Source organism: Pongo abelii, chromosome 19 (assembly GCF_028885655.2).
Source record: "Pongo abelii isolate AG06213 chromosome 19, NHGRI_mPonAbe1-v2.0_pri, whole genome shotgun sequence".
Taxonomy (NCBI): domain Eukaryota; kingdom Metazoa; phylum Chordata; class Mammalia; order Primates; family Hominidae; genus Pongo; species Pongo abelii.
This window is the reverse complement of record NC_072004.2, coordinates 6,266,748-6,283,075: the sequence shown is the minus strand read 5'-3', so window position 1 is coordinate 6,283,075 and position 16,328 is coordinate 6,266,748. Positions and strand designations below refer to the sequence as shown.

The window sequence follows — 16,328 nt, the reverse complement described above, 5'->3', positions numbered from 1 at the left end:
CTTTAGGCTGGGCGTGGTGGCTCACGCCTGTAATCCCAGCACTTTGGGAGGCCAAGGTGGGTAGATCACCTGAGGTCAGGAGTTTGAGACCAGCCTGGCCAATGTGATGAAACCCTGTATCCACTAAAAAAAAAAAAAAAAAAAAAAAAAAAATAGCTGGGTGAAGTGGCAAGCACCTGTAATCCCAGCTACTTGGGAGGCTGAGGCAGGAGAATCCCAGGAGGTGGAGATTGATCCCAGGAGGTGGAGGTTGCAGTGAGTCAAGATCATGCCATTGCACTCCAGCCTGGGTGACAAGAGCAAAATTCCATCTCAAAAAAAAAAAAAAGAAAACTGACTTTAAATGAAATGACATATAAGGAAACCACCTTTTTTCTCATCAACATTATAACGAAATGATGACATTGATTGAAAGGATGTTATTTGAGGACCTGATGTATGTCCTTTCATTTCAGACTGCAGTTTCCAAGAACCTAAAGGACACTAAGTGAGGACTTACTGTACTTATAAAGTCAACACCCATGTAACCATCACCTAGGTCAAGGGTGAGCACTGCCAGCATCCCAGAAGCAGACTCTTGCCACCTGCAAGTGACAAGTGTGTTCTTCCTCTCTCCTTAGACTTTTATGATAAACACTTTTATTTTCCTTTGTAGTTTTGATACGGCTCTGATGACTGGAGGAACTCCAGGGTTCTTGGTCTTGCGCCAATAGGATTAACGACACGGACACACATGGAGTGGTTTTAAGGAGCGAAAAGTTTAATAGGCAAGAAAGAAGGAAGGAAGAAGAGAATAGCTCCCCTATACAGAGACAGAGGGAGGGGAGATTTGAACAAAGAGAAAACCCCCATTCAGGGTGCGGGTGGTGGGAAGTGGCTGCTTATATGAAGAGGCTGAGGAGGTGGTGTCTGATTTCCATAGGGCCCAGGGGATTGGTTTGACCAGGTGTATCATTTACAAACCCCGCAAAATACCTGGCCTTCCCACCTTAGTCCTTTAATATGCAAATGTGGGTCGCTATGATGTTCTGAACACAAAGTGTTATCTGGAGGTGGCCATGACACTCGGTACACCTGGTGACAGGGAAAAGACAGCAGGAATCGCCATATGAGTGAACCCAGTTTCTAATCGCCAGCATTTGCATATCAAGGTTTGCCAGCCTGGTCCTTTAAGCAGCCTTTTCTGTTAGAAAAGAGATGGTTTGGGGGCTTGTTTTTTATTGCAGGAAAATTTCCACCATGAACCTTTACCCTTACTATCTGCCTAAAAATTATTTCTTAATAACTCCTGTATTAGTTTCACTAAGTATCCATTTTACCCATGCGTGCAGACCTCTCTAGGTTGCCACGTGGCTGGAGAAAGGATGGAAGAGAGGAGGGGAAGGTTTTCAGCATCCTTCTGCCTTCCAGGGATGGAGACTGGACCCTTGGGGATCTGGCCAGGATTCCCTGGCCCTGACCGGTTGGCCCAGGTTTGGTCTCCTCTATGCCAATGGCTGCTCATGGGAAGCAAGACTTTCAGGCGTGCTGGATTTCGGGGTGCCATTCACTGCTGCAGCCCTCCCAATTTCCCCTGAGAGGGAGCAGGAGAGGTCAATCTTCTCATTTTGGTTGGGAAAATGCAGTTAGAGAAAACGAGAGACATCCAAGGCAACAAGGTCAGTAAATAGGAAAGGGTCAGCCCTTTGAACTCAGCTGTATCTGGCTCAGTCCAGTCTCCTCTTCCTCTTCTTCTTCTTCTTCTTCTTCTTCTTCTTCTTCTTCTTCTTCTTCTTCCTCTTCCTCTTTCTTCCTCTTCCTCTTCCTCTTCCTCTCCTTCTCCCCCTCCCTCTCCCACTCCCTCTCCCCCTCTCCCTCTCCCTCTTCTTCTTCTTCTTCCTTCTTCTTCCCTCTTCCCTCTTCCCTTCTCCTCCTCCTCCTCCTCTTCCTCCTCTCCTTCTCCTTCTTCTTCTTCTTCTGACACAGTCTCACTCTATGCCCCAGGCTGGAGTGCAGCGACACGATCTTGGTGCACAGCAACCTTCATCTCCTGAGTTCAAGCGATTCTCCTGCCTCAACCTCCTGAGTATTTGGGATTACAGGCGCCCACCACCACACCCGACTAACTTTTGTAATTTTAGTAGAGATGGGGATTCATCATGTTGGCCAGGCTGGTCTCTAACTCCTGATCTCAGGTGATCCACCTGCCTTGGCTCCCAGAGTCCTAGGATTACAGCCATGAGCCACCGCGCCCAGCCTAGTCTTGCATTTTTTTGTTTTGTTTCGTTTTTTTGAGACAGAGTCTCAAAAAACTCAGCTCACTGCAACCTCCGCCTCCCGGGTTCAAGCGAGGCTCCTGCCTCAGCCTCCTGAGTAGCTAGGATTTCAGGCGCGCACCACCATGCCCGGGTAATTTTTGTATTTTTAGTAGAGACGGGGGTTTCACCATGTTGGCCAGGCTGGTCTCGAACTCCTGACCTCAGGTGATCCACCTACCTCAGCCTCCTTAGTCCAGTGTTTTTATCGCTCCCTGTAGCAGAGTCCTGCACCCCTTCCCTCTGCAACCAGTGAGCCTGGTGTCAGGAAGAGAATGGTTTTGGGGAGCTGAGTCCAGTGCCCTCAGGGTGCGGAGGTGTAGGAGCTTGAACTGGCCACACGGTGGTGCCAAACACCAGGTCTTCGCATTTATGTTTCCCAGCCCTTCTGAGCGTCCCTGATGCCCTGAATAAACTCTGCCTGGTTCCCAGAGCACAGGGCTAAGGCCCTCCAAAGGGGGGCCCTCCAAAGGGGAGGGGATACCCACCCTTCCCCCAGCCAGACCTTTCAGGGGAGGCAGGAGCGGGGCTGCGGAGGGAGCCTCAACTTTACCCAAACCCACCCCGCCTTTTGTTCTCCGTCTTCCTTCCCTCCCAAGCCAGAAACCTGTCCCCTCTTCCCTTGGGCCACCATTGCAGGGCCTCCTGAAGGCAGATTCTGGGGAGAGGAGGGGGAACAGGGAAAGTAGGAAGGTGGCTGGATGGCAAAGGGCAGCTGCCACTCCAGCTGGCCTGGGGTCCTCAGGGGCTTAGAGTCTGGGCCCAGCCCAGGCCTCCCCTCCTTTTCCCCTTTAGTGGCCTCCAGGCCTCTCTCCACATCGCCAGGCTGGAGTTCAGTGGCTCTATCTCGGCTCACTGCAACCTCCGTCTCCCTGGTTCAAGTGATTCTCCTGCTTCAGCCTCCCGAGTAGCTGGAACTACAGGCGCCTGCCACCACCCCTGGCTAATTTTTGTATTTTCAGTAGAGATGGGGTTTCACCATGTTGGCCAGGATAGTCTCGATTTCTTGACCTCGTGATCCGCCCGCCTCGGCCTCCTAAAGTGCTGGGATTACAGGCGTGAGTCACCGCGCCTGGTCCCCTGACTTCTTAAAGAAGGCTCAGCTTCTTGGGGTGGAACAAAAGCCAAGTCTAGCACAACCCTGGGCAGGGGCCCAGAATCACTGGAAGGAGCTGTGGATGGCATAGGAGGCAAGGTTGCCTGTGGACCACAGGCCCGGCCCGAGTGGCTCTGATGAGAAGCCGGGGCCCCTGGGTCACCGCCCCCACCGTCTGCCCTTCCCCCCACTCCTCCTGGCTGGGCAAATCCAGAGTCTCAGCCGCCTAAGTGTCTTCCCCGGAGGTGAGATTATCTCCGCCTGTGCTGGACACCTCCCTTTCTCCTGCAGCCATGGACGCCGCTCTGCTCCTGAACGTGGAAGGGGTCAAGAAAACCATTCTGCACGGGGGCACGGGCGAGCTCCCAAACTTCATCACCGGATCCCGAGTGAGTGGGGCCCCTCCGGAGCAGACAGGGTCCCCCACAGCAGCCTTCCACATTCCAGGTGTGCCCCAAGGCACTGTAAACAGCTTTCAGCTGTGCCAGAAAAACAGCCAGGCAGCCCCAGTGCTGGGCTTCCGGGGAGCTCCCAGCGTCTACCCATTCAGGGGGCATTTTTGGTACTTTGCAGATTCAACTTTAGCATGGGCTGAGGGGAAGGGCTTTTGGGAATTTTCTGGAGCCCTAAATGTTGAGTGAGAAGAAAGGGGGTCCCAGGGGTCTTGGTATTTGTCCCCAAATGTCTGTTGGGCTTCCCTGGACTGAAGGGTGCGTCTGTGGCTACAGAATTCGGGCTTTGGCCAGGCGAGGCGGCTCACGCCTGTAATCCCAGCACTTTGGGAGGCCAAAATGGGCAGATCATCAGGTCAAGAGTTCGAGACCAGCCTGACCAACATGTGAAACCCCGTCTCTACTGAAAATACAAAAATTAGCCGGATATGTGGGGGCCTGTAATCCCAGTTCAGATACTCAGGAGACTGAGGCAGGAGAATCACTTGAGCCCGGGAGGTGGAGGTTGCAGTGAGCCGAGATCATACCACTGCGCTCCAATCTGGGCAACAGAGTGAGACTCTGTTTCAAAAGAAAAAAAAAGAACTCGGGCTTATTTGAGGAAGGATTTCTGGATGCACAGGGCTGTGGGGAGTGGAATGGGGTCCGTAGGGAGGGGTGGGTCCCTCCTCCCTGGGGGGTGCAGGAAGGGTGGAGGTGCTCCAGGGGTCTGAGGCATCTGATGGGGTGAACTGAGTGAGCCGACCCTGGGGACAGCCCTGGGTGTCGGTGGCAAGGGGGTGGCTTCTGCCAGACCTTGAGCGGTGTGTCTAGAGCATAGTGCACCGTCTCGGTGACCAGGTGATCTTTCATTTCCGCACCATGAAATGTGATGAGGAGCGAACGGTCATCGACGACAGCCGGCAGGTGGGCCAGCCCATGCACATCATCATCGGAAACATGTTCAAGCTCGAGGTCTGGGAGATCCTGCTCACCTCCATGCGGGTGCACGAGGTGGCCGAGTTCTGGTGTGACACCATCGTAAGTAGGCCCTGTGTGCCTGTCCCCTGGGACTAGTCTCTTCGGTGCTCACCCACCCACTTTGCGGGGCTGCTGTGTTTCGGGAAAGCTGGGACTCAAGCGAAGCTCTGCAAAGCCAGTCCTGCAACCTTATTCCCCACCGCTGTGCATGTGAAGATGGAGGGAACAAGGGCTGGACGGGGTGACCATGCTGTGGCTGGCTGGTGGGGAGCAGAGGTATGCCCAGCAGGAGTGAGCTGGCCCACTTCACAGTCCTCACATTTGTGTGTATGTGTGTGCGTGTGTGTGTGTGTGAGAGAGAGAGAGAGAGATAGGGTCTCACCCTGTCACCCAGGCTGGAGTGCAGTAGCGTAATTATGGCCCACTGCAGCCTCAACTTTGAGAGAGAGAGAGAGAGAGATAGGGTCTCACCCTGTCACCCAGGCTGGAGTGCAGTAGTGTAATTATGGCCCACGCAGCCTCAACTCTGAGAGAGAGAGAGAGAGAGAGAGATAGGGTCTCGCCCTGTCACCCAGGCTGGAGTGCAGTAGCGTAATTATGGCTCACTGCAGCCTCAACTTCCCAGGCTCAGGTGATCCTCCCACTTCAGCCTTCCAAGTAGTTGGGACTACAGGCGCACCACCACACCTCGTTTTTGTATTTTTTGTAGAGACAGTTTCACCACGTTGGCCAGGCTGGTCCTAAACTCCTAGGCTTAAGCAATCCTCCTGTCTCGGCCTCCCAGAGTGCTGGAATTATAGGCATGAGCCATCTTGCCCGGCCAAGTCCTTGCTTTTTATACAGCATGATTAGACCTGGAGATTTTATACAGCATGATTAGAGCAGCATTGGTGACTTTTTTGCCCTCCTCCTCACATTGCAAGTTTGCCCTCCTATTTACAGCACTCCGTAAATTACTCTTATAAGTTAGCTTCCTTGCCTTATGGCAAAACTCACTGACCTTTAGGCAACGTTTCTTATGGGAACTTTCAAACATATACAAAAGTCAACAGAAAGAATAATGAACTTACAAGTATCCATCACCCAGTGCCGGCCACCATCAACCCGCGGCTGGTGTTGCTTCATCTCCCAACCCACCCACTTTGCTTCTTTGTCCAGCATGGTTAAACCAAATGCCAGACACCATATCATTTCATCTGTAAATACTAAAATTTGTATCTCTAAAATATGAGGATATCCCAGCACTTTGGGAGACTGAGGCGGGCAGATCACGAGGTCAAGAGTTCGAGACCAGCCTGACCAACATGGTGAAACCCTGTCTGTACTAACAATACAAAAATTAGCCAGGAGTGGTGGTGGGTGCCTGTAATCCCAGCTACTCAGGAGGCTGAGGCATGAGAACTGCTTGAACCCGGGAGGCGGAGGTTGTAGTGAGCTGAGATCATGCCACTGAACTCCAGTCTGGTGACAGAGTGAGACTCCATCTTAAAAAAAAAAAAAAAAAAAGGATATTAAAAAAACTTTACCATTGTATCATTATGAAATCTTTTAAAAAGTTCAGTAATTCCTTAAAGCCATCTAATATCCAGTCACTGTTAAATTTTCTTTGGTTGACTCCTTTTATTGTTTATAAATGAATGAGTTTGGTTTGTTTAAATCAACAACCAAACAAACAAAGTCTCTGCATAGTGCTTTGTTGATGCATCTCTCAAGTCCCTTTTTATCTATAGGTCTACTTCCTTCTTTTCTTTCTTTCTTTTTTTGAGACGGAGTCTTGCTCTGTTGCCAGGCTGGAGTGCAGTAGCATGATCTTGGCACACTGCAACCTCAGCCTCCTGGGTTCAAGAGATCCTCCTGCCTCAGCCTCCCAAGACTACAGGTGCCCGCCACCACGCCTGGGTAATTTTTTGTATTTTAGTAGAGACAGAGTTTCACCATGTTGACCAGAATGGTCTTGATCTCTTGACCTTGTGATCCACCCGCCTCTGCCTCCTAAAGTGCTGGGATTACAGGCATGAGCTACCGCGCCCAGCCTCCTTCTTTTCTTCTTTTCTTCCTTGACATGGAAATGTTGAAGGAACTGGGTCATTTGTCCTGTAGAAGTCCCACATTCTGATTTTCCTGGTTGCTTTGCCATGGAATTGTCTAACGTGCTCCTCTATTCCCCACATTTTTGATAAATTGAAAGTGGGGTCTAGAGGACCTGATAAGATTCAGATTCTTCTCTCTCTCTCTCTCTTTTTCAAAAGTCTGCCATGGATGTACCATATACTTCCCTTTGGGAGACGTACATCATACTTGGTTGACTCTCTTATAGTGATGTTAAGAGTGATTGGTGGGTTTAGGTGTTGACAGCTTGATTCATCCATTCCAAAGTTCCCCTAGACTTTCACCATTGGTGGCAGATACCCAGACTCATTATTTCATCAGAGGCCACTGACCTTTTAAATGAGCATTTTGGGGACAATTTGAACTCTGTTTTGTCTTTCATTATTTGTGTGACCTGAGGAAGTCCTGTCTTCTGTCTGCTACTCTATTCCTTCATTTATAAATAAACAAAACTCTAAGTTAAGGGGTTGTTTTGGAGATTACATGATATAACATATGAGGGTGAATCATAATACAGGGCAATTAAAAATGAGAGCTATTATTTTGAACTAGAATTTTTTTTTTTTTTTTTTTCTGAGATGGAGTTTCACTCTGTCACCCAGGTTGGAGTGTAGTGGCACGATCTTGGCTTGCTGGAACCTCTGCCTCCCAGGTTCAAATGATTCTCCCACTTCAGCCTCCTGAGTAGCTGGGGATTACAGGTGCCTGCCACCACACCTGGCTATTTTTTTTTTTTCAGTATTTTTAGTAGAGATGGGGTTTCATCATGTTGGACCAAGCTGGTCTTGAACTCTTGACCTCAAGTGATCTGCCTGCCTCGGCCTCCCAAAGTGCTGAGATTACAGGCGTGAGCCACCATGTCCAGCCTAGAAAAAATTTGAGATTAACTTCTTCACTTTACTGATGGGAAACTTAAGACTCCAAAAGGGAACATAACTTGCAATGGCTCAGACAAGTTAAGGGAAAAGATCTGGGTGAGATGCCTGGTTCCTTCTTCATCCTACACACATTTCTCACAGTGTCTAATAGAGCTGGGCTGCAGCGCCATCCTCTGCCAGTAGGTGATCCCACTCAACATGTTATCCATTTATCCATTCATGTAGCAAATATTTGTTGAACATCTTTCCTTTGTAGCAGTCCCTGTGTTTTTCTTCATTCTGATGTTTTTATCTTAAAATCTGTTTTATTTTTTATCAAGTCAAGCCTTCAAAAAATTGGCTTCTTTGTGATTTCAGTTAGTTTAAAAATATATCTATTGACTTTGCTTAGCGTGAGGGGCTCCTGTACTTTAATTCATGCCATATGTGAGGCAAGGCTTGGCTGCCACTAACAGCCCCCTGTCCATAGGATACATGTTTGCTAACACATGACAGCTGAGTGCATAGAAGGCTGTCAATAAATTCTTGATTAGTTGATTGATTTGTTGTTTGCAAAACCACAAGCTGTTGTCATTCTAGTAATGTGGGCGTGGCTCTTTGTTTCCTGTGGAGTCTGTGTTCCTTTTTCCATGTTGATAGTCACATGAGTGCATTGCCCATATCACAGGCTGGTAACTGTTTTTTTTTTTTTTTTTTTTGAGACGGACTTTCGCTCTTGTTGCCCAGGCTGGAGTGCAATGGTATGGGATTGGCTCACTGCAACCTCTGCCTCCCAGGTTCAAGCGATTCTCCTGCTTCAGCCTCCCGAGTAGCTGGAATTACAGGTGCTTGCCACCACACCAGGCCAATTTTTGTATTTTTAGTAGAGACGGGGTTTCACCATGTTGGCCAGGCTGGTCTCGAACTCCTGATCTCAGGTGAACCACCTGCCTTGACCTCCCAAAGTGCCAGGATTACAGGCATGAGCCACTGTACCCATAGTAACTATGGGTTTTCCCAATCTCCATGCTCCCCACATCTCCTCACCCCAGCCCATGGCTGCCGTGATTGTGTGCACGTGCATGCGCACACACACACACACACACACCCCTTCTAGAGTTAGTTCTTCACCTGCACATCCACCTCTTATCCATCCACCCACCTGCCCAGGCATCAATTCATCCATTCTTCCCTTCAACCAGTCTTCATTCATAATCCAGTCTTCCATTACTATGCATGCATCCATCATCTTCTATCTATCTCCTATCATTCGTGTATCTATTATCTATCTATCTATCTATCTATCTATCTATCTATCTATCTACCTACCTACCTATCTAGTTAGAAAACATTCACTGGGCACCTGATTTGGCCTGTGCTGTATGTTAGGAATGAAACAAGCAAAGCCCCTAGCCCTTAGGGAACTTGAATTCTGCAGGAGGAGCAGACAGCTAAACAATTGTAATGCAGGTCAGCCAGTGCCATGACATAAATAAGTGAGGGCAGTGTGCTTTGCGGCCACAAAAACACACTCAGCTTGCTGGGAGCCATGGGGTGCTGAGCTGCGGGCTGCTGAGTCAGGGCCAGAGGTGGCCCCTCCCTGCAGTAAGCTGGTTCTGGGGCCTCTCCCTCCCTTGGTCCAGCTCTAATCCTAACAGGCTCAACAGCCATCTGCTTGCCTCTTCCATAAAGAGGCAGAAGGCATTTCGGGCTAATCCCGGCCGGTGGGGTGGGCAGGCTGACCTCTGTCTCTGTGCTGGTGACCTGGAGGCAGAGCTGAACTGCTGCACAGAGTTTCAGCCCCTTCACTTCCCATGTTGCATGTGGGGCCAGTGCTGAGTCATCTCAGAAGCTGGTCCAAGGAGATGGGTTCTCAGGGAGCCTAGTTGGGGAAACTGGGGCCCAGCATACACACAGCAGGCCTCGCTGAGGCCGCACGGCTGATTTTCCCAGCCCTCCTTTATCCCAAGGGTGGCAAACTCAGCTCCTGTGCTGGCTGAAGCTGTGATGAGCCAGAACTATATCTGCACCATCTCATTTAATCCCTACAGCAGCCCTAATACCGAACAGGAGCAACCCCGGGAACTGAGGTTCAGAGAAGTGCAGAGACCTGGGCTCACTGCTAACCTACAGCACTGCCAGGACACCAAAGCGACTCTCTTGGACCCTGGAGTCCTGCTCCTTCCACTACCCCACACTGCCCTTCCTGCGAGTCATAGGCTTTGCAGAGCTCAGGGTTTTCTTGGGGCAGAGATGTGTTACAGTGGACCACAAGGGCCAGAAGAGGCAGCTGGAGGCTAACAGCATATGGCCTCTGGAGCCAGGTTTGAATCCTGACTGCGTCATTTCCTAGCTGTGTGACCTTAAGCAAGTTGCTTTGCCTCTCTGGGCTGTAGTTTCCCCATCTGTAAAATGGGGATAATAGTGCCTCCCTTGAATTGTCGTAAGGATTGAAGGGGCTCATAACAGTGTGAAGTGCTTTGCTTGGCACACAGTTAACCACAGTTAGTATTAGTGGGATAGTGAGGGAGCAGGATTCCTGCCAGGAGGGGCTCTGAGTGGAGGCCTTTTGTGGCCCACCTAGCTCTGAGCAGGTAGCCGGGATGTCATCCATCTGTTTCTCCCCACAGCACACGGGGGTCTACCCCATCCTGTCCCGGAGCCTGCGGCAGATGGCCCAGGGCAAGGATCCCACAGAGTGGCACGTGCACACATGCGGGCTGGCCAATATGTTCGCCTACCACACGCTGGGCTACGAGGACCTGGACGAGCTGCAGAAGGAGCCTCAGCCTCTGATCTTTGTGATCGAGCTGCTGCAGGTGGGGCTGGGGTTGGCAGGGCTGGAGGGCTGTGCCAGTACCAGAGAGGGACAGTGGGCATCACGGGCACCCCCACCCCACTGGCCACCGGACAGTGCACTGTTTCTCTTTAGATAACAAGAAAGGGTTCATAAGCCATGGGAGAAGACGAATTTGAAAAAAAAGTCCTCTGATTTTTCCACAAGAAAAGTCCATTTGGTGCTGGGCATGGTGGCCCACGCCTGTAATCCCAGCACTTTGGGAGGCCGAGGGGGTTGGATCACCTGAGGTCAGGAGTTCGAGACCAGCCTGGCCAACATGGTAAAACCCCGTCTCTACTAAAAACACAAAAATTAACCGGGTGTGGTGGTGCATGCCTGTAATTCCAGCTATTCGGGAATTTGAGGCATGAGAATTGCTTGAACCTGGGAAGTGGAGGTTGCAGTGAGCCGAGATCATGTCAGTGCATTTTAACCTGGGTGACAGAGTGAGACTCCATCTCAAAAAAAAAAAAAAAAAAAAGTCCACTTGGAACCACTTTTTAAAAATGTGATTCATTTTCATTGTGGAGGCATTTTATCCACTTCCACTTTCATTCTCAAGAGTTGGAGATTATAACCTCCTCCTTGTTTCCTGTGGTTTGTGGGTTCAGACTTGGTTCCCCAGTGGCGGGAAAGGCTGCATGGAACTCCCCACATCCTCCCACCCAGAGCCCCAGAGTGATTGACAGCGCGTGTTTGTGGATTGGTGAGAGAGGGTTAGGGCCAGGGTCAAGGTCAGGTCAGGACTCAGCTTATGGCCAAGACTGAGGCTCAGCCTGAGAGCTATGTGGATTAATAAAAATAAAATAAGAACTGTGTCAACCAAGGGCCCTTACAGGCTTGCTGTCACAGTTGTGTGGTCTGTGCACTGCACAAGGTGCACCGGCATCTCCTCCAAGGTGCTCATTATAGACATTGTATATTGGTATTTCCATAATGACAAGTTTCCAGCAGATGGCAATAGTGTATTGTTCTAACAAAATGAGTATTCGTGACAATTTTCTGAATATTAGAAGTGAAGTGTCTTGATGAACGGGCACCTTTTCCTAGTTTGCACAAAGGCATTGATTTAGGGCAGGGTTTTCGGCGTTGTTGCTTCTTTCCCTTGTCTGTATGCGCTTGAACAGCAAGCATGACTTCAGGGAGATGTGCCACAGGGTCTTGTTTTTCGGGTCCCTGATGGGGTGCAGGCCCCTGGGGTCCCTGCCTCACTGACCTGCAGCTCTGGGGCCAGGTTGATGCCCCGAGTGATTACCAGAGGGAGACCTGGAACCTGAGCAATCATGAGAAGATGAAGGCAGTGCCCGTCCTCCATGGAGAGGGAAATCGGCTCTTCAAGCTGGGCCGCTACGAGGAGGCCTCTTCCAAGTACCAGGAGGCCATCATCTGCCTAAGGAACCTGCAGACCAAGGTCAGAGGCCACTGGCCAGGGGTGGGAAGTGGGGCTGACTCTGGGGGACTTGCCCAGTGCTGGCCAGGGTGGGGCGGGGGTTGGGTAGCCGCCTGAGGTCATGGCTGACCTTCTCCCTGGGCAGGAGAAGCCATGGGAGGTCCAGTGGCTGAAGCTGGAGAAGATGATCAATACTCTGATCCTCAACTACTGCCAGTGCCTGCTGAAGAAGGAGGAGTACTACGAGGTGCTGGAGCACACCAGTGACATTCTCCGGCACCACCCAGGTGTGCGGGGCTGCAGGGGCGGGCAGTGAGGGGGCGCCCAGCCCAGGGCCACGGAGACACCTGCCATAGCCTTCCTGGACTTTTCTTTCCACCCCACCAGGGCACCAAACCTTGTCTCCACCAAGCTGGGTTTCCCCGAGTGTGTAACTGAATCGTGGGTGATGGAAGGGCAGTGCTTGGCGCAGGGCAGCCCTTTATTTTAATGTGTTTGAACACTTACCCAGGAAGCTCACCAAGCTTGTGATTTCAGTGGAATGGTAAACAGGCTTTTAAAAAAGAGGGGCATTCAATATAGAGAAAAATATTATGATGTCAATACTAGTACTGGTGTTGCAAGGATATGGCACCGTCAGTACTAGTATTGACTTAATGCTCGAATAGTGCTCACAGCAACAACATCCGCCCCTAGCTCATGCATCAGGCACACGTCATCTGCGTTTATTATCTCATTTAATCCTCATAATCCTCATAATCACCATATGGGGGAGGTGCAGGGAAAGGGCCTGAAGGTTATCTAATTTAGGTAGCGTCTATAAGAAAAATAAAACAAAGTTATGAATATAAAATTAGTCACAGGGCCTTGAAAAGGAGAGGAGGAGGTATTGCTATTATGATCATCATCTCCATCTTACAGTTGAAAAAACCGAGGGATGGGGGATACAGAGAGGTTAAGGATCATGTGGGGCTAAGAGTCTTGGAGGCTGGTGAGTCCCAGCTGGGCAGGGGCTGCCTCTGAGGCTGGGAAGGGAGCTGTAGCTGGATGCGCCCTGCTCCCCACAGGCATCGTGAAGGCCTACTACGTGCGTGCCCGGGCTCATGCAGAGGTGTGGAATGAGGCTGAGGCCAAGGCAGACCTCCAGAAAGTGCTGGAGCTGGAGCCGTCTATGCAGAAGGCGGTGCGCAGGGAGCTGAGGCTGCTGGAGAACCGCATGGCGGAGAAGCAGGAGGAGGAGCGGCTGCGCTGCCAGAACATGCTGAGCCAGGGTGCCACGCAGCCTCCCGCAGAGCCACCCGCAGAGCCACCTGCAGAGCCACCCACAGCACCATCTGCAGAGTTGCCTGCAGGGCCACCTGCAGAGACACGCACAGAGCCACCCCCGTCCCCAGGGCACTCACTGCAGCACTGACCCCCCTGAGGCCCACAGTCAGCCTGACACTCAGGTAGGGAGCAAGTGGCCTGGTCACTTCTGGTTCGATTGACCAGGATCGTGGTGTCACTTTTTAAAATTTAAAGTTAATTTTTGAAATCAAAGCCAGACACACCCATGGTAAAAAAAAAGAAAAAATCCGAAGGGTACAGAAGAGCTTATTAATAAAAGTAGTTTTCTCCCCTACCCCTCTCATTCCTTCTGTGCCGTGGTTTTAATTGACCCTGTTTTTAATTCTTCTGGTAGTTTTCTCTATTTCCAAGCAATCTGTTTAAATCAGTTTCTCGATTTTACCCCGTGTCAATGACAAATGAGGATTTGATGCTCTGAGCCTTCTCATCCCTGATACCCCTCCCTGTCTCCCCATTTTGGATAGTTATATTTGGAGGTCATCTCTTGGTGATTTTTGTAACTTTATGCAGGACGCTTAGAACTCTCTAGAATCCCACTGACTTTAGTGGGTCTTGATGTAGGGTGGGCAAGCCCCGACATTGGAGCTTAGCCTGAGAGGGTTCTTGGCCTCCTGCAGGAAAGATTTCAAAGGGGAGCGCCAGTGGTAGGGTAGAAGAAAACAGCTGTGGCCGGGCACAGTGGCTCACGCCTATAATCCCAGCACTTTGGGAGGCCGAGGCGGGTGGATCACCTGAGGTCAGGAGTTCCAGACCAGCCTGGCCAACATGGTGAAACCTCATCTCTACTAAAAATACAAAAAAAACTAGCTGGGCGTGGTGGCAGGCGCCTATAATCCCAGCTACTTGGGAGACTGAGGCAGGAGAATCACTCAAACCTGAGAGGCGGAGGTTGCAGTGAGCTGAGATCATGTCATTGCACTCCAGCCTGGTCAACAGGAGTAAAACTTCATCTCAAAAAACACAAAACAACAACAACAAAAAACAAAACCAAAACAGCTGTATTGAAGCTGCCGTGTTGCAGCTCTGTGACTGTCCTGCAGAGCAGGGCTACCCCATAGGCAGGGAGCAGCATCTCAGGGCAGTTCTGCAGTCAGATTTATACCCACTTTTAATTACATGTAGATTAAGGAGCGGCATATACAAAGGTTTCTAGGGAAGGGGTAGTAACTTCTGGGTCCTGGGGTTTTTGCCATGGAAAAGGGTGGTTGCCATGGAAAAGGGTAGGCCCGGGTGTTGCCTTGGCAATGGTAAACTGACATGGCACCCTGGGGGGCATGCCTTAGGGAAAGCTGCTTCCACTCGCCCTTGTTTTAGCTCATCTTCAAGTTAGTCTGGTGTCCAAGCCCCACCGCCTACCTCAGGCTGGTGACCTCCTTCTGTGTCTGATGAGCATGGCAGCGTTGGGACCTTCCCCTTCCAACTCTCTCCCTCCTCTTTGTCCTCCCTAAAGGATGGGTACGAGGAGGGGCTATCACACCAGCGACATCCTCTAGCACTACCCAGGTGTGTGGGATGAGGCAGGGGGGCGACGGAGTATCCGGCCCAGGGCCACGTAGTCAACTGCCAAGGCCTTCCTGGGCTTCTCTTCTGCCCCAAAGCTTGTCTCCACCCAGCAGGGGTTCCCCCAGCGCTAACTGTATCCTAAAGTTCTGATGTACTTTACTTTTCCATCATCCCTGTTGTTAACATCTACCTTCTGCTCTGTAAGCAAAACTAAATCTTCTGTGCTTTGTCCATAGGTTGACTCTACAATCTGAACGTCAATAAACAGCATTTGCATGATTATGGCTGTGTAGGTGTGTTTCCCCACAGGGCTCGGCGCGATGCTTCTACTGCATTGCTTTCTCTGTGGTTCCAATTTCGTGACCCCTGGGACACCAGAATGAGGATATTTCTGGCATCTGGGGTGATGATGTATATTTTAACATGGCAGTGTTTTCTGTTTTTCTTCTCTTCTTCTCCTCTTTTTTTCATTTTTCTTTTTTTTTTTTTTGAGATGGAGTCTCACCCTGTTGCCCAGGCTGGAGTGCAGTGGCATGATCTCTGCTCACTGCAACCTCCAACATCCACCTCCCAGGTTCAAGCGATTCTCATTCCTCAGCCTCCTGAGTAGCTGGGATTACAGGTGTGTGCCACTGTGCCTGGCTAATTTTTTGTATTTTTAGTAGAGACGGGGTTTCACCATGTTGGCCAGCTGCTCTCAAACTCCTGACCTCTGGTGATCTGCCCACCTCGGCCTCCCAAAGTGTTGGGATTACAGGCGTGAGCCACCGCGCCTGGCCTCTTCTTCCTTTTTTCTTGCAGTACTAGAAGGTTTGATGTGTAAGCCTTCCCGCCCTTGAAGAACAGGGGTTCCAATTTGCGGATGATTAGGCTCAGTGGTCCAACGGGCCATAGTATGAAGTAACCACGTGAGAGAGGAGATTTTAGAAGAGGTCAGAGGAAGGGGATGTTATGGCCTGCAGAGGGAGCAAGGCAGGAGTGTCCTGAGGCCAAAGCGAGTCCCTCTAGCTGCAGAAGGTGGAACAGGGAGGGAGGCTGGGGCCAGAGAGCCAAGGGAACCTTCACTGCTGCCTCCTGGCAGCGCTGCCTGTGGGGAAAGGCCTGGATGTTGTCTGGGCAGCCAGAGTCGAGTGTGGCTCAGAAACAGATGAGGGGCCCGGCAAGGGGCATTATTTGGGGGCCAGGGACTGTGGCCCGCAGACTTCCCAGTCTCCTTTGCCCTGTCCATTGTCTGAATGTAGCTGTCCTACCAGCTACCCTTTCTTTTGGGGACAACGAGCAGCGAGGGTCCCCACCTCATTTGTGGTGAGAACGTGGCCTGTGGGCTCCCTGGCAGGATGGGGGCCCGAATGCAGCCTATGCTCGGGCTTGGTCCTGTCTGGCTCATCCTGTGTGGACAGCTCCCCTTCTGATGCCTCTGGATGTCTGAAAACAGGAAAAAGGGGATAGGGACCAGGAAGCCCATAGCATGTGGTGGGAGA

The 16,328-nt window shown here is 50.8% G+C and overlaps 1 protein-coding gene across 2 annotated transcripts; it reads left to right on the top strand.

Moving 5' to 3' along the window:
• Positions 1-3,331: 3,331 nt before the first annotated feature.
• AIPL1 (aryl hydrocarbon receptor interacting protein like 1) lies at positions 3,332-15,127 on the top strand. 2 transcript variants are annotated; one of them, XM_002826916.4, is made up of 6 exons: positions 3,332-3,779; positions 4,683-4,862; positions 10,399-10,587; positions 11,842-12,018; positions 12,143-12,284; positions 13,065-15,127. In XM_002826916.4, exons 1-6 carry the CDS (start codon positions 3,684-3,686, stop codon positions 13,409-13,411), a joined length of 1,131 nt encoding a protein of 376 aa, XP_002826962.3. In that variant the 5' UTR covers positions 3,332-3,683; the 3' UTR covers positions 13,412-15,127. The 2 variants fall into 2 exon arrangements, with proteins under 2 accessions (XP_002826962.3, XP_009249474.3); XM_009251199.3 differs by lacking the exon at positions 10,399-10,587.
• Positions 15,128-16,328: the final 1,201 nt, after the last annotated feature.

Excerpts from the sequence above, each read along its gene's own strand:
- AIPL1 (XM_002826916.4), top strand. The coding sequence starts at position 3,684 with ATGGACGCCGCTCTGCTCCTGAACGTGGAAGGGGTCAAGAAAACCATT. Across the intron at positions 3,780-4,682 it reads ACTTCATCACCGGATCCCGA|GTGATCTTTCATTTCCGCAC; the intron begins GTGAGTGGGGCC and ends CTCGGTGACCAG. Across the intron at positions 12,019-12,142 it reads TAAGGAACCTGCAGACCAAG|GAGAAGCCATGGGAGGTCCA; the intron begins GTCAGAGGCCAC and ends CTCCCTGGGCAG.